The 26,747-nt window shown below is 41.0% G+C and overlaps 1 protein-coding gene across 10 annotated transcripts in view; it reads left to right on the forward strand.

Moving 5' to 3' along the window:
• LOC123364289 (myosin VIIA and Rab interacting protein) overlaps window positions 1-26,747 on the forward strand; it is a 367,063-nt gene that overhangs the window by 251,502 nt on the left and 88,814 nt on the right. For 9 of the 10 annotated variants that reach the window (XM_045006277.1, XM_045006279.1, XM_045006276.1 and 6 more), the window contains 2 exons: window positions 22,203-22,339; window positions 24,121-24,201. In XM_045006277.1, coding sequence (XP_044862212.1) covers window positions 22,203-22,339; window positions 24,121-24,201 — 218 coding nt within the window. Of the gene's footprint in view, window positions 1-12,889; window positions 12,956-22,202; window positions 22,340-24,120; window positions 24,202-26,747 lie in introns of those variants that run through there. The other variant, XM_045006286.1, reaches the window with a different exon arrangement.

Consider the following 26,747-nt stretch of genomic DNA (forward strand, 5'->3'; position numbering starts at 1 on the left):
GCTTCAGTTTCTCATCTGTAAAATGCGGGTAATAATATTGAGCTAACTTGCCTATTCTTTTTTTGAGGCTTAACTAATGTTTAAGATCCATGAGTGAAAGGTGCTGTAAAAGTGAGGTACAGTATTATTAAGTCATAATTTAAATAATTATTTTAATATACTATATATGTCATCATTAAGGTTGCCCAACACTTTCTGTTATAAGACACTGTTTTAAGTTGCTTACAACTTTGACAAGCTTTAATCATTCGGTCTAAAATTTTCCTTGCAGCACCTCTGCATCAGGCAGAATTTTGTTGGAACTATTTTTAGTGTACTCCTTATTATAATAAAATGAATAACAGTACTCCATTAATAATAATAATTAATTGGTGGTACTACCAGTCATACCTATAATAATGATTACTAAGGTTTGAATATTCATTGTATTATAATGAATACAGTAAAATGTGTGCAGTGTTTGCTTTCTCTAATAGTTATTAAAAATAATATAAGGCCATAAGCACTTGTATATGAATGAGGGGTTGAAGTTTGGGCCTAGTTTGAAAAAGTTTTCTGTGTCCTTTGTTAATAAGCACTTGTGTTTCAGCTCTATTTGAGTCTTGTCCAGAGATTCTCTTTCCTGTGCCCTATATTTCATTATAATTCAATTTAAGCATAGTTTATGAATCACTCCATGCTTGTAGCCTTTAGGGTGCTCAATAGTCCTAGCTTGGATTGTCTTAGTTCATCAGTTCTTGCAGCAGGATTTTTAGGTGTGCACATGCCGGATACTCTAAAAGGTAGAAACTAAGCTGTCATTACCTACACTGAGTTTCATTCTGAGAGAGTGAGATTTCCATGGACATGGAGCTTGATAGGAAATAAAATGTGGTTTATAGAATCATAGAATATCAGGGTTGGAAGGGACATCGGGAGGTCATCTAGTCCAAACCCCCTGCTCAAAGCAGGGCCAATCCCCAGCTAAATTATCCCAGCAGAGGTGAAAGTAAGCCGGTATGGTATGGCCTGGTACGGTGTACTGGCAAGAGCCAGTATGCTATGCCGGACCAGACGGGCTGCTGATTTAAAGGGCTCTTTAAATCCCTGCCTGAGCCCTGCCGCCACTGCCCCTGGGCTCCAGCAGCAGGACTCGGGTGGCACTTTAAAGGGCCCGTGGCTCTCCGCAGCGGTAGAGCCCCGGGCCCTTTAAAGTGCCACCCGAGTCCCGCTGCCGGAGCCCTGGGGTAGCAGCGGCAGGGCTCCCATGATTTAAAGGGCCCCGAGCTCCACTGTGGTAGCAGTGGGAGCCCCGTGGCTCCCAGCTGCCTCTGCAGCTGGGAGCTCCGGGGGTGATTTAAAGGCCCCAGGGCTCCCAGTTGCAGATGGAGCCCCGGGGCCTTTAAATCTTGATTTAAAGGGCCCGGGCAATGTAAAGGCCCTGCCTCTTACAGTTGAGGCCACGCCTCTTCCGGTTGAGGTCACGTCCCCTGCTCAGAACTCCAGAGTACCGGTAAGTCCTTTAAGTTACTTTCACCCCTGCATCCCAGCCAGCGCTTTGTCAAGCCTGACCTTAAAAACCTCTAAGGAAGGAAATTCCACCAGCTCCCTAGATAATTATTAGTATTACTATTTTATTACTATTTGTATTAACACGTTATTTATGGAGTTTGGTGTGCTAACAAATAGAGATGCTTGAAACTTTTTATTTTAAATGGTTTAATCAAAATGGAAATTTCCAAAAGGAACGTCTGTTTTTTATAATTTTTTTTGTTGAAAATCTAAAAAAAAACCCTCTGATATTTAAAGCCAAAAGTGTTTTGGTGTCTGAGTTTTTAACAAAACAAAAACTTTTGAAGAAAATTTTAAACTTCCTTTTGCATAGCAAGAAAAGACATTTCCCAAGCAGCTCAACTAATAAATTTGTTAGTCTTTAAGGTGCCACAAGTACTCCTGTTTTTTTTATGAAAACACAGACATTTGGAAATGGTCAGTACATATGGTATGTTTTACAACTAAAAGGAAACCCTTTTCATTTGGATGCATTTCTCATCACACACTTACCAGATTTAATGTATCCATCTAACTTTGTATGCCATATGGAAGACTAATTTGTTCTGTGCCTTGTTTATATGACTGGTTCTGTATTTCATTAGATTTGGGATCATGGCTAAGTTACTTTGTAAGATAGTTTCCATGTCTATTAAACATTGCAGTATTTTAAAAATACTATCAATGAGAGAATGAGTTGGGTCCATATATTTCATAGTCGTGATTAATGTAGATCTGCATTCTAGATGTCTGTTGATTTCTACAATCCTGCCTTCTAGATCTGTATAAGTAGCTACATGTGTATGCTGACATCTTTTTAAGGTAAGATACCGATAGCTTCACCCTTCAACTTAAAGCATCATCTATCTCAATGTTTTCTCTCTTAATTGTTCAATTTCTTTATAAAATAGTTGTAAAAATAGTATCCCATACCTCTTTGTAGTAATAAATACATGAGTTAATTACAATTTAATTAATAAAACATAAAACTGTATCTTTTGGATTTAGTACAGTCCATTATACCACCTTGGGAATGCCATATAAATTACTCTTCTTTGGATTCAAATACCACGTGTAGCAGGATTTCAGGATGTCATGGTGGGAGGAATACTCTCTTTCGGTGAATGTGACTCCTCGCAGTCGGGGTAGCAAGCCTAGCAGATGGAGATTAGGGAGGAGCCCTTGTCCTCAGGGCAGCGAGGCCTAATGGCCAGTCCGCAGAGCTGCCCTGGCTCTCAAGACAGCGATGCCTAAGGGCCAGAGTCTATGGACCCGATCTGCCCTCTTCTCCTTATTTTTTGGAATAGCACCTTCCGAATTATTTTCCTTTTTTGTTTTAACTGAAACAGTTTGCTGAAATTGACACGAATTTGTGAAATGTTTCTGTCAACCAAACCTGCATTTTTGAAGACCGGAAAAAAAAGTTTCAGCTGAAAACTTTAACCCAGTTCTGTTACCAGTATCTGACCCACATCCACATTCTCCTGTCTTTATATGCTGTTTTGTGTGTTCTCTTTCGTTTTGCATAAGTAAAGGCTGCTCTTGATCACTTGTCTTTAGAAGACTTGTCCTGGCAGCTCCTACATACAAATACTTGGGACTGGTCATAGGTGGGCTGTCTCTTTAAAAGTAGACATGACCCATTCCTGTCCAAATTCTGGTCCTTTCAGGACATTCCCCTGCAACCATGGGGAAAGACTTGACCTGGAGAGAGGTGAATGACACTTTATTTTGTTTTGGACTCTTCTTTACCCCAGAAAGGGATTTTTGTGATTTGGTCAGAGGCTCAACTCACCCTATCAGTTCTGGGGAAAACTGTCTTTGAGGGGAAATTGAGGCAGCAACTGCACCATAACTCCAGATTGACTAATCTGTGGTTGCAGGGCTCTCTCTGCTGTTTTATTATGGTCATAAGAAGTGTGGAGGTGAATCACAAATGCCAACAAAAATAGACTTTTTTTCCTCTAGTTTTCCAGTTATTCAAATAGCTGCAAACAAACATTCAAAGTAAATTTGCCCAGATTTAGAGTCCTCTTTGGTGAGGCAGGCTGGGATTAAAATCTCATTTGTATAATTTTTAAAGGCTTCAGAATTTCCTCATGGTTTTCAACTGTAAGCTGGAATTTAGCTTTTGACAGGCTGCTAGGCAGCTTACAAAATAAAGCTTCCAGCTTCAGGATCCCAGCTGAAAATGTCTTGCTTCTACAGCAGAGAAAACCAGTCCAGAGAGAGATGTACATTTAAATATAGTACTTTTCTAATTAGTGGTTTGAAGAAATAAATAAAAATAACGGTCCCATGTGGTTTGCAGGCTTCCTAATCACATTCTGCTTGCAAATTGTGAAAACACAGAAGGTGTTACCTGGGTTTCTTAGGAACAGGGGTAGAGTTACTGTGTACATACAGCATGTTTAGATACACATTTGTATTCAAAAATACATGTAGTACAGTCACGCTACAACATGTACATTACCCACACTGGCCTCAGACCTTATCTGAAAGGGCAGAACTGAAAAGGGAGAATCATTTGCTGCTTTTCACTCCTCTGGCTGGCTAGGGGCTCATTTGGCGCTTGGTGTAGTTTGGTACAGCCCTGGTGCTTTAAACTATGCCTACTTAGCAATGGCCCACAGGGATTGTCTGCCATTTGAGGATGGTTGGAGTGCAGCATGTCTCTGTCTATGCCTCCTGCTCCTTGCAATGCCCCTAGAATTCCCCCTACCCTGAGGACTTCAGAGGGTGGATAGGAGTCAGCTACATTGGCTTTTTATAATATAATATAGGAGATATATACCTATGTCCTAGAACTGGAAGGGACCTCAAAAGGTCATTGAGTCCAGCCCCCTGCCTTCACTAGCAGGACCAAGTACTGATTTTTGCCCCAGATCCCTAAGTGGCCCCCTCAAGGATTGAACTCACAACCCTGGGTTTAGCAGGCCAATGCTCAAACCACTGAGCTATCCTTCCCCCCATATCATTTGGGGTGTAGAGTGGGGTTAAGGATTAAGTCCATCATATGTTGTGCTATTTGCTATGAGTAGTGCTTTCTGTTGGATGAGCATCATAAACATTTTTCCTATGCAGTTTTCTGCCTCTCACAATTTGTAAAGCTTCAGATGTCCATAATCACAGTGTGCAGTGATGGAATATATTAGCTGTGCCTTCCATAAGTAAACTGTGCATCTGTGCTTTGCAAAAGCTAAAGTTGCAGGGTGGGATAATCCTTATTTTAAAGGGGGAATTGAATCTGAGCACATTTAATGAGAAATCAAAAAAAGAAAGATATATATATATATATATATATATATATATATCAACAAAGCTTGAAATGGGTCCTCCTGGTTTCTCTTTAATATTATGTGCTGATGGCTTTTTTCATCTCCATTGCTGGGATTTGTGTTTGTTAGAAACATTCTCCTGAAGAAACAGACCATAAAGCAGGTTGTTGTCCTTTTTGGTGTTCTTGAGCTCTATGTTAAAAACCTGGCATATTTTTCTAATCAGGATTACAGATTTAATTTGCATGGTTTAGCCTCTGCTTCCCCCCACCCTCACCCCCCCGAGATGACTTTGTATCTGTTTTGTGAATATTTTCTTGCTTCATCAGCTGTACATTTTTGTTCAGCTGTTTTTCAAGAATCTATCTAGAAATGAAGTTTGCAGAAAGAAAATCCTTCTCTAAGGTAATCTGAATAACAAATCAAAGTTCGTCTTTGTTCTGCTGCTTTGTTTTTTTATCTGCTATGGGAATGGAAAATATTTCTCATGTCAGAGACTGGTACATTTCTTCCTAGATAGTTATGTTGATTTATATTTTGAGAGAAAATGTTTTCATTTAATAACATTAATGCAAAAGTTCTTTGACCATTTTTTCATGTGAGTTTATTGATATAAGTATTTGTGTTCCATGGCTCAAATACAAAAGCATTTACATGACTGTAATTGCTATTGAATTTATCTGTTTCACTTCATGAGACAGATTCTAAAGGATGCAGTCTTTAATGTTAGATATAAAAGTGACAAAAAAATTAATAAGAATGTATAGCTGAGGATTTTTCAAAGTCTCTAGTTTTTTTCTTTTTTTAAAAGCTACAGTTGCTAAAAGAGTTTTGCTTTATAGGTTTAATTTTTGTAGCTCGGCGTATTCGTATTTTCATTTCAGAAATCTTGTTGGTAGGACATTGACAATCAGTTTCAGTTTGCTTAGCAACAGGAGCTAATAGGAATGAGACTGAAAAAGTTCTTCGAGGGGATGGTTTATCACTATTCAGTTTAGTTGTAACATATATATTTTGGTTCACATTTAGTTGCGTTTTGCATGGAGCAGTCTCAATATGACAGAGCGAGGTGTAGAATACACACAGTGTTGTTTCAGTATTATTTCATGTATGCAACTTATCTACAAAATATCCCTATGTCTGGGAAACAGAATTTCTGTCCCAGGAAAAATTTTGAGATTTTGAACATTTGTTTTGTCTTGAATTGAGAATCAATATTTTTTAAATTTTCTGCAGAACAAAATTTTTGAAAAAAAAAATCATTGAGAGTCAATTGAAAAATTCTGTTCTGATAAAATCAAAATGTTCCAATTTTCCACTTCATTTTATATTATCACTTACATTTATTTTATATTATAATAACAAAATGATGTTTAAAAATGAAAAATCAAAACATTCCATTCTAAAAAACATATTGACCTTATCAAAATGTTTTGTTTTTCTTTTTAGTTAAACAAAATTTGGTCAAAATTTACACCTGCGGTGGAATCCTTTTATTTGCAGCACAACAGACTTGATATGTTGTCTAGACAGGGCACTTTTTTTGCTGAGTTACACACAAATGTTGTTTTTGTGGTTGCATGAATTATGAATTGCAGTGTATTGCATGAGCGAGGCACAGTGGGTGAGGTAAGTGGGTGTGGAGCTCAAAAGCTTATCTTTCTCACCAACAGAAGTTGGTCCAATAAACGATATTACCTCACCTACCTTGTCTTTTTTATATGTTGTGACTAACACAACTGCAACAACACTGCAAACAATACAATGTATGTCTTTTTTAATTAAAACTTAAATTATGTCAGTGATCCTCAGAAGCCAGGGATCAGCCTTTGAGGGTCTGTTTTAGTCAAAGAATCCGGTTCAAATGTTTCTACAGTCAGATTACATTCTTTTCAGGAAATTGAGTCAAAGTTCCAAAGAACTGGAATCTCACAGAGTCTTTTAATGAAAACTGAATAATCAAGCTACCACCTTAGGGAGTCTTGTTTACGAACCTGCGATACTTGGTAGTGTTTATTAGCTCTGATGGGGATTTATAGTGAACTCTATAGATGGCATATTTTAAGAAACGTATTTTCTGCTGCTAGGCATTGAAATGTCATACGGTAGATTGAAATGTGATTCTCTGAACCTTAATGGGATTTCGACAGATTTCTGGCTGATTTTACTAAATACTCACTAGCTAGTGTCTACTGTCAGGCTGTCCTGCGGTGGCTCAAGAACATGTGTACCAATCTCAGAGCAGTGTGTTAGGAAACAGGACACAAACCCCAAATTCATTGAGTGTGCTATACTTAGATTTCACCATGCAATTATCAAATGTAAACTCCTTGGGCACTATAACCGGCTTAACATGGAATCTCATGCAGTCCCCTTGGTTACTCGAAATCTCTCTTGCCATCCGGATAAGCTTATTTTGTGTTAGATGGTCACTTATACCATGAATCACAGTAATATTGAGGTTACTCCCAGTCCCAAAGGACCAGTGACTTACCCAGGTCAATTACACTTTAGATCTCACACCAAGGACAGTGCTAGTAACCAGTCCTATAATGAACTATGTAAAGATTCATTATATAGGAAAAGGAAACGAGAGTTAATTAGAAGGTTAAAGCTGGTAAACATATATACACACAAATAGATTCCAATCTTAAGTTTCAAAAAGTAATAGAAGCAAGTTCTGTATGTCCTTTAGGGCTAACCCAGGCTAAGCACTGGGGATCTTTTGCTTATGCTTAGTAATCCTTGCTCCTCGCAATCCAGTAAGCATAAAGGTACAGTTCCTTTTTGTTAGGGCTTTTTATTCCTTCCCCTCTTCTGCTTCAAGTTGCAACTTAGCTGATGGAAGGAATTCACTTGCACATCTCCTCTTCAGTGTTGTATGGAGAAAGCAATCAACAAAGTCTTTTGTCCTCTGATGTTCCACAGTAGTTTGTCTGGGGATGATGGGCCTTCTTTGTCAGGCAGGACCTAATCCATTCTATTGGAGACCAATATTGCAAACTAATTAATGCTTCTCTCCTGTCTGTAGAAGCAGCAAAGAATCCTGTGGCACCTTATAGATTAACAGACGTTTTGCAGCATGAGCTTTCGTGGGTGAATACCCACTTCTTCAGATGCACTGAAGAAGTGGGTATTCACCCACGAAAGCTCATGCTGCAAAACGTCTGTTAGTCTATAAGGTGCCACAGGATTCTTTGCTGCTTCTACAGAACCAGACTAACACGGCTACCCCTCTGATACTCTCTCCTGTCTGGTGATTTTACACAGTTACAGAGGCGTATGCTGCAAATGCTCAAATATTACCTTACGGTATGGGATACACATGTTATAAGTGAGATTAATGCATGCCACAGTTTAAGTGCATTCAGTGAAGCTTAAACACTAGGCACGTTTTTATAACTCTAATACCTATTTTACTGATACTAACACACAGATGAACTCGACTGATTCCAGCTATGTGTTTGTCAGTATTCAGGTGAGGCTCGGGAGCCTTGGCATAAGCTGGAACCTGGTTTGCCAGCATTACATCTACATGAGCATTTTTCTTCAGTTTTGCATACTAACACTAGGGCAGCTCACTGGTGCTTCTAGTGGAGTGACGGTTAGTGTAGAGCAGCTGCTGATTAAGAACTCGCTCTTGTAACCCCATTCTGAGCAGGGGTTAGATGACATGAGGGAAAGAGCTCCAGCACCCTATCTGCACTAGAGCTCCCCGCAGTGGAGCTGCACCAGCAACAGGAGGAAATCTGAAGAAAAATTCTAGAAGACAAGACTTTAAAAATGTTAATGGTTTGTGATTGTGATTTTTTTTTAAATGCTTACAAAAGAGAGCTTAATCAATGTTAAGGCCAGAAGGGGCCATTATGATCATCTGCTCTGACCTTCTGCATAACACAGGCCATAGAACCTCACCCAGTAATTCCTGTATCTAACCTAACAACCCGTGGTTGAATTAGATGACCCTGCCTTTTAGGAAAACTTTAGTCTTGATTTAAAGGTCCCAGGTGACTGAGAATTTAGTACTTCCGTTGCTTAATTGCCCTCGCTGCCAAAAATGTTGATTCTAATTTCTGGGTTGAAAATGAGCCATGTATTTTCAGTGTATCTCCTCCCATCTGTTCTCTCCCTTCCCCTCACATACGTACAACCTGCATATCAGCATTTTAAAAGGGAATGCTGGAGTTGACTGAAAAAGAGACAAACTAAATGTTTACATATGGCACATTGATTCCTAAAAAAAAAAGAGCCTCCTGTTCCTCCTGTGCTAGACTTATCCAATTTATTCTCCTTATCATTGCCTGCAAAGTGGAATTTTAAAACAGAAATCAGTACTTAATAAATAAAACTTCTTACTGTTACATGTAAGGTTGCTAGAAAATATATTTTGATGATATATCTTATATAAGGCAAGCTGTAGGCTGAACACACTGTACTAATTAGAGCACTCTCTACTGCAATAAAATTACTGGGCCAGATGCACCCCTGCTGGAGGTGCTAATTTCGCCTCCCTATGCAAGTGAAGCCTAATTCTCAGATGATTGGCTCCCTGGCGGTGGTGTGTCTGCTGGGACTGGCAGCTTTAGTTACAACTGGAGGTTCTGTAGGAGTTCCGACAGCAGACTATGTACCTTCTCCAACTAGCCCTATCTGCTTTTTGGGCTTTGAAGGCCATTTGCAAGGCATCTGTTGGAGGAGACATTACATCGATTGTGTGCTGCTTTAATCTGCCCTGTGGCATATCTTCCACCACTGTGGGCCCCGTGCCCTGGTTTACACCAGCATAAACCAGGAGTGGTTTTAGCCCACTTTAGCTGCATAAACATGAAATCTCATCATGACAAAAGTTGATACTGTCTGATGATTGCTTGACGGCCTGTGTGAAGTGAGTTAGGAGTCTCAGTATGGTTTCCTAGCACAAAATCCAATGAGGTAGTTGGTAATAGTTTGCTGGTAACCTCAGGAGGGAGAATGGAGACTGACTGGATATTTAAACTTAATTATTCTCTCCCTAGTATAGGTGATCTCTCTGATGCAGAGTAGAGGCTTGTTAGTGGGGCAGTGTGGGAAAGCTTACATTGCCACTCTCCATGCTTAACCTATTTTGTGAGTAGACAGAGAACTTAATTCTCTAGAAACGTCAACATAGCACCTTTCACAGGTAGCAAATCTATGCAAAAAAACAAAAATAAAAAACACAAAAGAATAACCCTCGAAATCTAATTACCTTTGTCCAGCCTTGATACTAACACACATTAATGTTGAAAACCTGAATCTGAATCTGAACTCAATCCAGCACCAGATATTTAGAGCAATGAGCATTGACAGAGTATTCATCTACCCACAGCTTATGTGTTCGATTCAAATTTCTATGTTAAAAGAAAAGGGAGAAGAAATTGCATTCTTAAAGCTGAAGCATGATTGATTTAACTTGAAATCAGTAGCTATTACATTAATTTCTGCCATTTCAGTTAAACACAATAAGGAAAATATTGATTCTTGGAGAAAGAACATAAGTGACTGAGTGTCTCGGAGGATGGGCAATGGGATATGTACCTGTCATTTGTAGGTCAAAGTTTCAAACACAGCCCAGTTCAGAAGTGACTAAGACAGGGGCGGGCAAACGTTTTGGCCTGAGGGCCACATCGGGTTTCTGAAATTTTATGGAGGGCCAGTTAGGGGAGGCTGTGCCTCCCCAAACAGCCAGGCATGGGCTGGCCCCATCCAATCCCCCCTGTTCCCTGATGGCCCCCTGGGACTCCTACCCCATAGACCTGTGGGACCCCTGCCCCTGACTGCCCCCTGCTGCCCCATCCAACCCCCCACTTCCTGACTGCCCCCCAGGCCCCTGCCCCCATTCAAACCCTCTGTTCCCCCCGCCCCGACCCCCCCCCCAAACTCCCCTGCCCTCTATCCAACACACACACACACACACACTCCCTTACCGCGCTGCCTGAAGCACCAGTGGCTGGCAGCGCTACAGTCGTGCCTCCCAGAGCACCGGGACAGGCAGCCGTGCCACCCGGCTGGAGCCAACCATGCCACCGCACGGCACAGAGCACCGGGTCAGGAAAAGTCACTTTATGCAAAATTGAAATTTTCCATCAGAAAATCATTCACAGCTCCGTGGTGCCCTCACTGCTCAGCAGCCTGCCAGGCTGAAATTTTAAACAGATTGTTTCCAAACAAAATGAAAAATTTCCTGTCACCAGGAATTCTGATCAACAGTAAAAACACTTCATTTTTGCCTTTTTGAAATGTTTGAGGCTGCCTGAACTCCTCTGCCATCTGAAAGCCCCAGCTCCCTGACTCCCCAAGCTGCCCGGGCTCCAAGCAGCTCAGGAGCCTCAGAAGTGTTTCAAAAAGATTGAACTGAAATATTGTTTTGACATTTTCTAAACAAAATGTTGAAATTGCTGTTCCATGGGAAATTTTGATTTTTTTAAATGTTCAGAATTTAATGCAGAATGGGAATTCCAGCCAGCTCTAGAGTGCATCTAAGGAAGAATTTGGCGCGTGTGTGTGTGTGTGTATATATATATATATATATATATATATATATATAGGATATAAATATATATGTATGTGTATATATATATATATAGGATATAAATATATATGTGTGTGTGTGTATATATATATATATATGTGTGTGTGTGTATATATATATGTGTGTGTGTGTATATATATATATACACACACACATTTATATATAGGATATAAAAAATAACTTCTAACAGAAAGTACTGTAGTGTTAAAACCACAGCATAAAGCAATTAAAGTATTCAAGCTAAGGGGAGCCCCGGCGCAGCAGGGCTCAGGCAGGCTGCCTGCATGCTGGGGCCCCACGCTGTTCCCAGAAGCGGCTGGCTGCTGGCACGTCTCTGTGGCCCCTGCCGGGGGGGCGGGGGAGGTAGCTCCACACGCTGCCCCCATCCCTGCAGCTCCCATTGGCCAGGAACCAGCCAATGGGAGCTGTGGGTGCGGCGCTTGCGGGGGCGGGCAGTGCACGGAGACATGTTGTCCCCCAACATAGCTACCACCACTTGTTGGTGTGGATTAATTAAGTTGATGGGAGATCTCTCTTCTGTCGGCTTAGACCAGCTGAACAAGAGAGCTTACAGTGGCACAGCTGCATCGGTGCACTGTGTTGCTGTAAACTCTCGAGTATAGCCATAGCCTAAGTGGAGAGACAGCAGACAGGAAAAGAAAGGTCCTTTAAGGGCAGATTCTTAGGGGGGAAATCTCAAAAGTGCAATTGAAAGTCAATGGGAGTTGGTGCCTAACTGCTATTTGTGTCTTTGAAAATCTTAGCCGTTACTTTGCTATAGATATAGATATTAATATTAACTGCATTGGTGTGATTTGATTATTTCCTCTGGGTTAGTTTATGGAATAATTTTTAAGTACCATAAGCAATTTAAAGGAGTAATCTTTAAAAGGTAGAAAAAAGGCAATTGTTTTCATCACTGTACTGTTTGGCTTGTTCTTTTGTTACCCTTATTTTGTACAGTGCTGCAATGTGCTGAGAATGCATTGCCATATCTCTAAGTAGACACACAAACACAGAATACAAGAGCCTGATCAAAATGAAGGCAGACCTGTTATACAAGATCTTTGTAAAGTCTCCCTTGGATTTACTGCAAAATACCATATCTGGTCGTGATATCACCAATCCATGTGTTTTCAGATTATTTGCATGATACTTAGTTATTATCACAATAGAGCCATTACATCAACGAACCATGTTACTTCATAATATCAATGCAAACCATTGACACAGTGCACTCTTACAGGTCAGAATCAGCCTGTTAAATGTATAGCAGACACCAAACCCCTCTTCGAAACTGAGAATGAGCTTGCTTGTTATAGTCAACTGTGACAGGGCGCACTTGCTCTGCACTGGTACCGTGAGAGTTAACTCTACTCTGTGGCCAAGGAGGCCAGGCATGCTCCAGCTGGAGACTACGTATAAGGCTCATTCAGAGCTGACTGCTGAGGAGGGAGGACGCATGCTGTGAGCTCCAGCCTGGAAACTGTGGAAGCCCCAGACAGTGGAAGCCAGGGACGCTGAGACTCTGCAGGCTTCTGGGAGGTGCACTGACCGAGGAGCCCAGGCACACTGGGGCCACTGCATCAGGAACAGGGTAGGAAGTAGCTCTGGGGGACTAGTTATTGTGCTGCGTGGGGTCAGCGTGTTTCAGGCGGATTCCCCACTGACCCTGTGGTGGGCATACTTGCCATTGACAGGGCCCTGAGCTGGGGCCCGGTGCAGCAGGGAGGGAACGGGTCCCCCTGCCCAGCCGCCACACCTCTCTCTTCCCCCCAGGTTGTGGTCCACTCCCCATATCAGCCTCCAGGCCAAACAGCCCTGCTGAAGAGGGCCATTATACTGACTCTGGCAATTAGGCTGACTCTGGCCACTAGGCCACACAGCCCTGAGAGAGGACAGCCATATTGATTTTACCCTTAGGCCAAGCTATGATAGACAAGGGATGGTTGTATAGACTCACCTACGGGGCAATCATTACCCCCACCTCCTCTCAGGGCCGCCCAGAGGGGGGGGCAAGAGGGGCAATTTGCCCCAGGCCCTGAGCCCCACAGGGGCCCCCACGAGAGTTTTTCGGGGCCCTTGGAGCGAGGTCCCTCACTCGCTCTGGGGGGCCCGGAAAACTCTTCCGGGGCCGGGCGCAGGAGCTTCTTTGCTCCCGGTCTTCACCGGCGGGGGGTCCTTCCGCTCCGGGGCGGAAGGACCCCCCGCTGGCGAATTACCGCCGAAGACGGAGCGGGACCCGCCGCCGAAGTTCAGCTCAGTCTTCGGCGGTAATTCGGCAGCGGGGGGGCCTTCCGTTCCGGGACCCGTCGCCAAAGTGCACCGAAGACCTGCGGCGGGGACCCCCCCGCCGCCGAATTACCGCCAAAAACCGGGCTGCACTTTGGCGGTGGGTCCCGCTTCGGTGGTAATTCGGCGCCGGGGGTCCCCGCCGCGGGTCTTCGGGGCACTTCGGCGGCGGGTCCCGGAACGGAAGGGCCCCCCGCCGCCGAAGACCCCAGGCCCCCGGAATCCTCTGGGCGGCCCTGCCTCCTCCCAAGAAGGGACGGGGTGCACTTACCCCACGACATCAGCCTTTCAAAATTTATCTGTCCAACCATTTGTCTTGAACTAGGAATGAAATCTGTCACCATTTCTATTGATCAGAATTTTGACTTCCTGTGTTTTCATCCCAAATTCACATTCTTGGTTCATATATTATTTTTTCTGATTATTAAGTCAACAAGATTAGGTGGTCAGCAAAGGCAAGAAGGCCACCTGCGAGTCTGGGTTACATGAAGAACACTGTGTTCTATTTTGTCTTGCTACCCTCTTCTTCCTGTTCAAGCAGCAAAGAGTCCTGTGGCACCTTAAAGACTAACAGACGTATTGGAGCATGAGCTTTCATGGGTGAATACACGAAATTGACCCACGAAAGCTCATGCTCCAGTACGTCTGTTAGTCTATAAGGTGCCACAGGACTCTTTGCTGATTTTACAGATCCAGACTAACACGGCTACTCCTCTGATACTCAGGGGCGGCTCCAGACCCCAGTATGCCAAGCGCGTGCTTGGGGCCGCATGCCGCGGGGGCCGCTCTGCCGGTCACCGGGAGGGCGGCAGGCTGCTCCGGTGGACCTCCCGCAGGCCACGGGGGACCAGCGGACCCTCCGCAGGCACGCCTGCGGGAGGTCCACCAGAGCCGCGGGACCGGCGACCGGCAGAGCGCCTCCCGCGGCATGCCGCCCTGCTTGGGGCAGCGAAATGTCTAGAGCCGCCCCTGCTGATACTTGACTTCCTGTTCAAGGTTTTTGAAAACAAAGCTCTAGTTAGAGTAAGTAGTGAAATGCTCCATCTCCTGTTTCAATCTGAACTCTTTATTTCCCTTTGTTTGAAGCGTAAATGTCACATTCCTGTTCATATGCAGTGGTTTCCATTATAAAGGCATTCTTTGTCAATTGATGCCACATAGCTCCCTCTATTTCCTATACTAGCCCTGGGTGGCAACTGTGATATGTCAGATACACTAGCTGTTGGCAAAGGTGGAAAACTTCTTAAATAGTGACCACTGTAGGTGTGTATATGGGTCTTTCACAGCTTCTTAATTCAGTGTCAGACTACTTTAAAACACAGTATATGTATATATCAATAATTCAAAAGCCTTTTTTATAATACACGGAAGTTGTATTCAGTAGCAGTTTAATTTGGTTTCTATTTAACTTAATTCATTCTTTTCTGGTCATCAATGTTTGGAAAAAAGCTGCTGAATATCTGACTGCTTTCAAGGCTAATTAAAGTGCTGAAGGCCCTTCAGGTGTATTTATTGGTAATGTTATGAAGATCTTTTATATTACTAACTTTACTCTAATCATTAGAGTCTAATGGGTCTGCCCTGATGTCCTTTATTGTTTCCAATCTTATGAATTAAGAAACTAGGAGAAAATTTGTAACTGAGTTATAAACACCTGAAAAATTGGGCTTATAATGGAAACATTGACAAAAACCCATAATTATCTCGGCATTTGCATGTGCTGCTGCAGTGATTACAGTGATTTTATATAAATAAACTCTTGAATCTAGCATTTGGGCTCTAATGGGAACAAATGTTATGTATATTTTCTGCCACATGAACTCCCAAATGTTACTCGAAAGTATATTACTACATAATTATTACCATCTAGTTAGTTACTTAGTATTCATAGAGCCAAATTTCTGAACTCCATTTGTACCTGTGAAACCTCACAGGAGTCAGTGGGGTTGCACTGGTGTAACCGAGGGCATAATTGAACGCACAGTGTGATTTCCACCATGGAATCAGAAAACTTGAGAAGGTGCCATGTAACGTGAGAGGAAAGGGCCATAACAGGATCAGTAAAGCTGAAAAAGCCAAGACATTCTTCTGTGCATATCCATCCAGATACAAAGGGCTACTGCACTTAAGGTGCCCTAAAAGGATGACATAAAATGTCCATAAAAAGATTTAACTTGAGTATTTAGGGATTCGCCAGGACAGACAAATGGATTTTCAGGCACAAATACTTGCAAGTACAATAGAACCTCAGAGTTGCGAACACCTTGGGAATGGAGGTTTTTCATAACTCTGAACAAAATGGTTGTTCTTTCAAAAGTTTACAACTGAACATTGACTTAATACAGCTTTGAAACTTTGCTGTGCAGAAGAAAAATACTGATTTTAATCGTCTTAATTTAAATGAAACAAGCACAGAAACCTTTTCCTTACTTTGTCAAATCTTTTTTTAAACTTTCCCTTTATTTTTTTGGTAGTTTATGTTTAACACAGTTCTGTGCTGTACAGTGGGGGTTTTTTTCCTCTGCGGCCTGACTGTGTACATCTGGTTCCAAATGAGGTGTGTGGTTGACTGGTCAGTTCAGAACTCTGGTGTTCATAACTCTGAGGTTCTACTGTACCATTTTGCACCTGCAGTTTAGGTCACTTTGATGTTTTGGGGGGGCATATTCAGGGAGTTGAATGTCTAAATGACCTTTGCGCCTGCAAAAATACAGGTCCAGTTAAGGCTGAGCTGAAAATGAGGCCCTCACTATCAGTGTTCATCAACAGGGATGAAATTCAGACTATATATTTCCTCCCTCACTTTCACATGTGGCTGAGACAACTTGTGAGCATGTTAAAGTCTTCAGTAGCACCTGAGCTCACAAGTCAATTAAGTGCCTAAATCACTTAAGCACATTTGAAATTTTACTCCTAATCATTATGATGATCACTGAATATTTTCACTGTTCTAAAATTTGTGTGCTTTCTCCCAGTTTAAACTATGTTATGAACAGCCTCTAAAAACATGAACATCATTTCCGTTTCCATTGTGTTAACATTTAGTGTTCTAGAGAAAGGGGTTTGCTGCCCTGACCTTTAATGAAAATGAGTGCCCCTAACTTGTGTCATGTTATTAGAAGGCTATGAATGTTAAATGATAAATCGCTTTGTTTATCTCCTGCATGTTGTGTAATGGATTTTTTCACTGCTTGTAGAAATGTTTGAGTGAAGTCTTTCAAATGTTTGCCCTATGATCATAAGTAAAAATGTGTTAGGAGATCTCATCCCTAGGGAATTTTTGTTCACATCACAATCACACAGCACAACTTGCAGTTGTTCCTTCTCAGGAGAGAGCCTGGAATGAGTAGGTGGGTATTGCAGGCCAGGGTTGGGGAGTATTGGCAGTGCTGTGAGGCAGCAGCCACAGGACCTGTTCACAGAATGCCCAGATTTATTCATTGCTCTGAGTCTGTTATTCTATTAGTGCCTCATTCTCTCTCTCTCTCACTTAAAAAAATCAATCGCTCATACTCTGTCAAGCTTTTCTTTATTGAACAGAAGTTGACTAATAATTTTTACATATTGTAGTAATACTGATTCCAAACCCCCAATGTTGTTTCAATAACAAAAGGCTTTGAAATGTGATTCACCTTTCTAATGATTTTATGTAACATAAATAATGGCCTTGGATTTTAGAGCTGTCTACATATACAGACATAGCTGACTTTGTAGCACAGAAATACAAATAAATAACTTCAGCCAGTGCTGCTGCTTTTATGTGTGTATGACTAATAGTCTTTAAATATGAACTTTTTATTTCATGGAAAGAATTTGCACACACTGCAATATAGATAAGAGGAGGAAAGTGCTTCAGTGTAAGATTTGGTGGTTGCTATGATGTAGCTTTTCATAATTCTAGCCACATAGAAAAGCCGTTTTTGCAGTATGTAGAAGAGTCATGGCTTTAAAATACAGACCAACATTAAAGGATTTTGAAATGAGCAGAAAGTGTCCATATTTCTTTTGTGAATAAGTCCTTTATTTTGGTATCCATAGGGATGGCTATTCTCTTCTCCAAATCCTTTCTCCACAGTAGAAATCAGCAGGGACATGGTGACTTATCTGAATGTTAAGAGGCTGAAAAGCTTTAGAAGAGTCATTGCAATTTGTTATAGAATGCATGCAGAATAGAAGCACAGATTTGGAGTTGTTATGGCTCACTATCACAAAAGGAAGATTATAAGGTTTCTTACAAATTTTCAACCCCCACAACTGAGGAAGTTTAAAAACTGTTCCCAGTTTTTGCTTCTCAACCAGATGTGGTGGCATAGGCAAGCAAACCTCATTTTTAGTCATTCGCTGGCGTGGTCAGGAAATTTTTGACTCAACGTTTTTCATTAGAAAATTTGGATTCATCTAAACCAAAAGTTTTTGCAGGAACATATCAGTTTTAACCAAACTATAATTGGAAAAGCTTTCTCGGGTCCAGCATGGAATTTGGGGTGGGGGGAAGGGGTTGGAGGGAGAAGGAGAGCGCTTCATCCCAGAATAGCTTGGTGATCAGGGAACTCACCTGGATCTAGTCACTGATCTGAAACAGGCGGATCAGGGATTTGAACCCGTGCCTGATTCAAACCGGGAACTTGAACCTGAATCTCCCACATCCTAGTCAAGTATCCTGACTTCCAGCTTACTGGCTGTTCTGGGGTGGAGCGCTCTCTCTCTCTGAATTTTTTCATCAAATTTTTTTTGAAAGATCTTAAGTTCATCTTGATGCAGCATTGGACATTTTTTTAAAACACAAAAATGTTCATGAGATGGGAAAACCATTCCCCACCAAGCTCTATCACATCTGCTCTTCTCACAATCTCTGAGTTCCTATACAGAAATTTAAAGCATTATGCTTACCATAAACCTGCAGGTGCAATTGTGGTAGCTCTGTGATACTCTCAGCACTAGAATTCATGGTGCTAACTTGCAAGAGCTTGATACTTTCATAAAAGTGGTAATGAGGCCTGATGGCATGGTGGCTAGTGAGCACATGCCTCTAGTGCACAACGCTAAGTTACTTAGCAGGGTGCTAAAATGTATGCCAGAGCCATAGAGCAATTTTTGCTAGTGCTCCCAATGTTGCTAACACTGCCGCAGATACACTGGTGATAACGGTGTTAGGAATTTTCATAAACATTCCCTAGTGTGGGTACAGCCTTGGAGAGGAAAAAGTGGAGCCACTAAAGTGCAGTCTCATCCAGTCCAGTCAACAGCTGCAGGCAAGTCACTATTGTTGTGGTCAGTGGTATCGATGGCTGCTGACAGATGTAAAAGAAAAAATAGTCAGCATGGATTGCTGACTTCTGCTCACGGCTAGATCATCATCTATCTAATGATACTAATTCGTTTTCCATGCTATAGTTCAGCCGAAAGGTGCATTGAAAAGGGTCAAGGAAGTCAGTCCAGATGGTACAAAAGTAATTTTGTTGCAAGCTTTTCTACCACATAAAGGAAAGTTTAGGAACAGAGTGATAGTTGGGAAGATTGTCAAGTTGAAGACACGGTTTCTTGAGTATTAATTTAATAACTGCTCATTTAAGGGAAGCAAGCATTTGAACGCTGTCCTAAGCTAGGAGCAATTACAACTAATAATGGACATCCCGCCCTCTCTCCTCTCCCATGCACATGAACTCGATTTTATCCATCATGAAGATCATGTGTACATGTCAGAGGTTGAAGGCCAAACCTTCCAACACTCCAGAACCTTAGTGGACAAATCTGAATGAAACTCAGCAAGAGAAGATGTAGCATTTTTCCCTTTCTGACACAGTTCTAATACCATGGGTGCAAATAGTGCTATCAATCATGCTATTGATTCATAAAGTGGAAGAAACTCTCATAGTGGGAAGAAATGCTGAAAGCTGTTTTTGAGTAAAGGTTGACTGAATTCGTGGATTTACCAAGTTGCTCACTGCCAAGCACAGTTCTGCTAATCAGGACTTCACAGACATCCTACAATTGAACAAAATGCTTTTTGGCAGCCACAGCGTAGGGTCTCAAAAGCCCTCTATTTCGCAGTCAAACAGATTTGGACACAATGACCGCCACTTTGACATTGGCCCCATATATCTCATCTGTTGTAGATCATGTGCATACCAAGGTGACCTGTGAGGACGTCATACAGAAAACAGATTTTTGGCCAACTCTGTCAGGACATATACCAGTCTTAGTATTATTTGTGTACTAACAGAGTATCTGTATTACAATAGCTCTCAGAGACCCCAGTCAGGCTTGGGGCATCATTGTGCTAGGCACTGTGCAAACACATAGTAAGAGAAAGTTGCTGCCTTGAATCTACTTGAAGCCGAGACACGCAGAAAAAGGACACTTGTGTGCTATACATGCATTTTCTTGTTATTTGCAGCACTAATCTATAGCTGGGCTTTGATGTGCAAGAATTCAGTGAACAAACTTTACCACTTTTATTTAGTTTCCACTCTGCATTAGTAGGTTATAGGTATTCTCTACCAGATGTTTTTCAGTGATGACATGTAAGTGGACTAGAATATAAATGGACCTGTGTGGTGCTATTCCATTTAGCATTGTAGGCAACTCCTTGAACACTTGAGACCGATGGGAACGTTTAGTGAAACTCCTGGGTCATGTATTGTACGGTGGGCTTGGTCATAGCATAAAATCTGTGGAGGTAATTGACAAAAATGATATAACTGGCAGACCCATACAGTTAATACTCTCAAGGAAAACACAATTTCTTATCAAATGACGTGTGTTTGAGATTGTCGTTTGCCTCATATATGCAAAGGAAACCCAGACTTGCTGAAGAAAACAGGTCTTACGATTACATTCTTTTGAGATCACCACTTTCTCTTAGTGTGTGTTTATTTTGGTGCCTGAGAGGAATCCCACAGAAATTCCAAGTGATTAATACTATACAAGCTAACTAGAGTTGTGCCAGGAGTGAATTACCCCATCTGAATCTAGTAGCCAGTTAAAAAATGTCTCCACTTGATTCTATTTTTGAAAATCATGGCTTAAGTCAGTTGGGGTTGCTGGGTGCCCAGCACTTCTGATAATCAGGCCACTTATTTAAGTACCTAAGTTAGTCTTAGAAGGCTAACTTTTGGCTTCCAAGTTTCAAAATCTTGGATTAAGGAAGCAACAGATTACATTCTAGAACTTTGTATGTAATTAAGGCAAACTCCTTGTCCCCTACTTTGTATGGGATTTGACCCTCCCAATTTGGTAACTGAGAAACCTTATTACGGGGGGGAAACTGTCACATTTGTAGCCATGCTATACTGTCACGTCAGAATATACCAGTCACTTTGCTACATGTAATCTGACTTGATGTAAGTAGGTGTGGCATAAACTAAACTAAACTAATGTGACAGTACACAACCAAATAAATCAGATCAATTTGTGGAAAAACAAACAAACAAAAAAACACATGAGAGTTGATTCAGACCCACTGGTGCAAACACTGCTTTTCTTTCCTGGGGCTACTGCTGGTGGAGGTCAGCTTTAAGTTACAGCTGGGAATTCGTAGAGTTCTTTCCACATTATACCATTTTTGAGACTGTGCCGGTCAGCTGTGGGCTACCCACAATCACTCTCTGAGCAGACTTTCTGCTGCTAGCCCTGCACCCTTGCTTACAGTTCTGTAATAAAATATGATCATAAAAGGGGCTGACATGGCTTGCATCATCTTCTTGGTCTTTTGGGACCTGGTCCAAAGCCCACTGACGTCTCTGCGAGTCTTTCCATTCAGTGGGCTTTGGAACAATCTACTCAAAGGTGGTGGTGTGGGGGAGGGTTTCCATTCAGAGCACAGATGCTAAATCTGGTTTCCATGTTGATTTTTGGGAAAAGATGCAGATGTTTACAATGGCTTTTGGCTTGTTGTCCTCACAGTTCTTGCTCTTTCACATTCCCGTATGATGGCACTTTCACTATTTATTTGAATGTTTCCCAATAAAGTTTTCCACCCATTCTTATTTGCTTGCAATGAGTTAGGGTTCTTTGTACAGAGCTTGTCCAGTGAGCTCTTTTCTGTCAATGTTTGTGCAGTGATATACGTTTATGAAAAATAAATCTTAAAAAAATCTTAATCAAAGAGAAAAAGAGAGCTCTCCAGGCCCTGTAAAGTCTTAACTAACTATTCTTTCCATCGTGAGTTATTTATAAATCCATGTAAATATTAAACACTTCTAAAACCATAGCCTCATATGTTATTCTATAATACTGTAGATGGCCTTTCAAAATGTATTCAGTACATTTGTTAAAATATATAATCGACTATTTTGATATGGTAACCAAGCAACTTACTACTGTAATCAGAATGACTTTTAGCTACATTTCCAGTACTTATGTTGCCATAAAACCAGACTTGTTCAAGCTAAAACCAAGAAACAGTGTTCAAAAATATTATGCTATAAGGCTTTTGATTTAAAAGAGCCCAGTAGATATAATTTTTAGGAAAGACCAGGGAGAGTTTTTGTTTTTATTTGATGTAGACTCATTTTAAACATTCTGAAATGTTGCTCATTTATTCTCTTTAGACTCCTAAGGACCCAGTCCCTGGAATGGTATTACAATAATGTGAAAAGTCGCTTCAAGCGTTTCGGTAGTGCCAAAGTCCTGAAGAATTTATACAGAAAACATAGACTGGAGAGTGGTGCTTGTTCTGAAATAATAGGTACAGTACAATTTTAATTTCTTATAGGCTCATCCACATTAACGCACATGATGGACCCAATCAGAGTTCTGAGAGTATTTGGGGGGGGGGGATTACAATTTTTCAGAAGAATTACAGTGGGGGGAATATAAGCAGTTAAATATCTAGAGAGTTGGGCTAGGTTTGAGCTATTTAACTAATCAAAGTTTAGATAATTTATAAGGCAAAATTCTGCTCTCAGATCTACAAAGCAAATTTCAGCTCTGTTTCTGCTCTCCATGAATGTGCTTAGGGCTCTGAGAGTTCTGTGTAGATAATGAATGAGCACAGAATTTTGGAGTTGAGGTTTTCCATTGCACTTAATGCAAAATTTGACTAACAAAGGCCAAATCCTGCAGTCCATACCACAACTGGAGTTTTGCCTGTTTGCCATAGAATTTGGCCCCATGTGAATTGCAGCTGTGGCTTACATTTGAAGTTTCTCAAGTAAATGGGGAAGAAATGTGATCAATTTAAAATCAATATCAGCCTTCTCGAATGAGATATAATTCTTTCCTAGCTATGGAGAGATGATGCATCCCCCTATAAAACTAGTAATTGAAGGTATTCAGTGAGTTTGGGGACAGTGCTTTCTTGCTGTCATGCTGGCACATTTACTGTAATTGAATAGCAAATGATTCAGAAGCAGAACCAGTCTAATCTTTCTGAGATGATTTGCCTCCGCTGGGCCAAATTCATCCCTAGTGTAATTCAATTGAAATCTGTACAGAGTTTGTGTTTTCTACAGGGTTTATGTTTTCTATAAAGTCTTTCTTTCTTTCTTGAAGATAAGCTAAGCACTTGGAAAACAAAAATAATAGCAAGGCTGTGTGCACCTGGATGAAGGCAACTCTGAGTGGCTCTTTTAATACTATTTAGAAGTACACGGCAAGCCTGTAGGTAGAACAGGAGAATGCCGTCCTAAAAGATTCTATTTTGATAGGTTGCATTTTTCTTCCTATCAAATTTAAAAACCTCAAAAATGGAAATGAAAAAATAAAGGTGGGGATGCTACATTTAGTGGGTGTGATACAAATGGAACAAAAGAATTAATTTAAATACATGCAGAAAATTAAAAAAGTCAAGAGACTGATCCTGCAAAACCTTACGCACCGAGGCATTCCTTATGCTCAAAAGTAGTCTCACTGAATTATGCCTTTAAATGAGACTGCTCCCATGAGTAATAACATGCAGGATACGTAAGGAAGGATGTGCAGGATATAGGAGACCTTTCTGTAGAAGGCCTCAGCGTCTAAATGTCATTGTTAACTTTCTTTTTCTATTTTCAGTATGACTGTAAGATAACACTCTTGTTTCATTTGAAGATAAATACAAGTTTAAATGTCTGGGTTTGTTTTATTTATACAGTAGTGGCCTTTAAAATCCAGGATCTGTTTCAAGTCCCAAATGTCATGTTAAAAGCAAGTTCACTGCACTAACTTTCATTTTACAAGTTCTGCATTTAAGTAACTTCATCCTCTCTCTCTCTCTCTCTCTCACACACACGCTCGCTCACTCACTCACTCTCTCACACACACACACTCTCACACACACACAGTTTGAGAAATCTTTCATATAAAAGAAATAACATTTTCTATAACAGCTGAAATTCAAACAGGAATTTTCAGACTACTCCTGTATACATGTGGTGTAGTTAGAAACACCACTACTTTTTGAAATGTATGTAATTAATACATTGAAATTAATGTAATAATATATTGAATATTCATATACAGTATGTGTTGTGCTGTCTTTTTGAGCAGAAGGAAGCTTTTTTGAAGGAAGCATAGAAAATGAAGGAAGTATTTGTGGCAGTGACTCTACATTCTACAGACAGACAGAAGGTAACTCTACTTAAAATTCATTTGCACTAAAACTGAGCTGTTACTGAGTTATTTGATAAATAGCCTACGGTGCTGGAGGGTCTCCAAGTCACATTGGTCCCTGGTGATGAAAAGTTTACAGGATCACTAATCTTTTAGCGAAAACCTTTAGCGAGTTACCAGAGTGTCTGTGGTTCACAGGGCATATGCTAGACTTTATCTGTTTTGCATCATGGCTATTATGCATTCACTTCAATATGGTATTCTTAATACTGTACACATCATGTTCAGAGTTTGTTCTCTCTCTCTCACACATGATTTTCCCCTAATGCTTATACACACTTGTTTTTCATATAGGTTTCAGTTTTGTTAAATTCTGTTACAAATATTCCTCTCATCATAACTACCCAACTAAAGTAAGCACATTGTTAGTCTCCCTAAATGGACTTTGTAGAAATATTGTGTTTTTCTATTTAAAATTGTAAGTTATGTATTATTTAAGTTTAGAAAGTTAGTGGCCTCTGTCAATACTGTATTTTTAGGGAAATGTCTGGCAGTTCGGATTACAGGGGTGTGAATAGAAGGGCACACCAAAGTGCTGCACTATCGGTCCCCAGTGTGGATGCTGCAGGCACGAACAAAAGGTTCCTACTTTGCATTGTTGTAGCCCTGTTTGAAGAGAACTAAGTTAATGCAAACTAGGAACATTTTAGTTCATGCCTATATAGTCCACATGGGGGATTTACAGTGCAGCACTTTGGTGAGCACTGCTGTCACACCCCCATAATCTGAACTGCACAGCACATAGACATGCCAGAGAGGCAGAATATAGAAATGGGTACAGACCACCCAACATTTTTTCTGTCTATTGAGATGTTTGTGCCAGTGCTGATCACCATGGTTCTGAGAATCAAGGTGCATGTGCAATGACATAGGAAAAGGTAGGAGAGAGAGGTCATGGAGGTCAAATTTAGGATGCTTGGGAAGAGATTTAAGTCAAGGACTTCCATGGTAGCCTTCTCTGAAATGTTTCCAATTCCATGCGCAGGACCAGTAGGGTATCATTGCGTGGATGAGAGGATGACGTTTGGAGGAGGGATTTAGGTTTATTAGGAACTGCGGAACCTTTTGGGAAAGGAGGAGCCTATATAGGAAGGATGGGTTCCAGCTACACCAAAATGGAACCAGATTGCTGGCATGTAAAATTAAAAAGGTTATAAAGGAGTTTTTAAACTGAGGCTGGGGGCAAAGTCAACAGGTGCGGAGGAGCACACAGTTCAGATGGAGACGTCCCTTGGGGATACTCCATAGCCTAGTAAAGAGGAGAGGCTAGAAGGTGATAAAGTACAGGCAGAAAATGAAGAGAAACAGTCAAACAAAAAAGATTCCTATTCAATTACATCACATGAAGTCAGACAACTAAATACTTAAACATTTTATCAGTGCTTGTATACAAATGCAAGAAGTCTAAATACTAAGATGGGTGAACTTGAGTGCCTGATATTAAATGAGGCTATTTATAGAATAGGCATCACAGAAACTTGCTGGAACTATGAAAAGCAATGGGACACATACAAAATATATAGCAATGACTGTGTAGGTTGTGCTGGGGGAAGGGAGGTGTCACTGTATTTGAAAAAAAGCATAGAGTCAAATATAATAAAAGTCTTAAATGACTCAAACTGTAACATGGAATCTCCATGGATTGAAATTCCACACTTGAAAAATAAGAGCGTAGCAGTAGGAATGTACTACTGACCACCTGACCAGGATGGTGATGGTGACTGTGAAATACTCAGGGAGATTAGACAGCTTACAAAAACAGAAAACTCAATAATAATGGGGGATTTCAGCTGTCCCCATATTGACTGGGAGCATGTCACCTCAGGATATGATACAGAGATAAAATGTCTAGACACCATTAATGACTGCTTCTTGGAGCAGCTAGTCCTGGAACTCACAAGGGGAAAGGCAGTTCTTGATTAGGCGTAAGTGGAGCACAGGATCTGGTCCAGGAGGTGAATATAGCTGAACCGCTTGGTAAAAGCGACCATAATGTGATTAAATTTAACATCCTTTTGGAGGAAAAATATCAATGAAACCCACCACAGTAGCATTTAACTTCAGAAACGGGAATTACATAAAAGTGAGGAAGCTAGTTAAACAGAAATTAAAAGGAACAGTCACAAGTGAAATGCGTGCAAGCATTCAAAAACTGAAAGTCAGATCCTACTGAGGAAAATAGAATAGAACATATACTCAAGCAAGTCAAGTGTAAACATATAATTAGGCATGCTAAAAAAGAATTTGAAGAGCAACTAGCAAAAGACAGAAAAACTAACAGCTAAACTTTTTTAAAGTGCATCAGAAGCAGGTAGTCTTCCAGTCAGTGGGGCCATTGGACGATTGAGGTTCTAAAGGAGCACTCAGAGAAGGCAAGGCCATTGCAGAGAAGCTAAATGAATTCTTTGCATTGGTCTTCACTGCAGAGGATGTGAAGGAGATTGCCACACATGAGCCATTCTTTGTAGGTGACAAATCTGAGGAACTGTTCCATATTGAGGTGT

Source organism: Mauremys mutica, chromosome 2 (assembly GCF_020497125.1).
Source record: "Mauremys mutica isolate MM-2020 ecotype Southern chromosome 2, ASM2049712v1, whole genome shotgun sequence".
NCBI classification, from domain to species: domain Eukaryota; kingdom Metazoa; phylum Chordata; order Testudines; family Geoemydidae; genus Mauremys; species Mauremys mutica.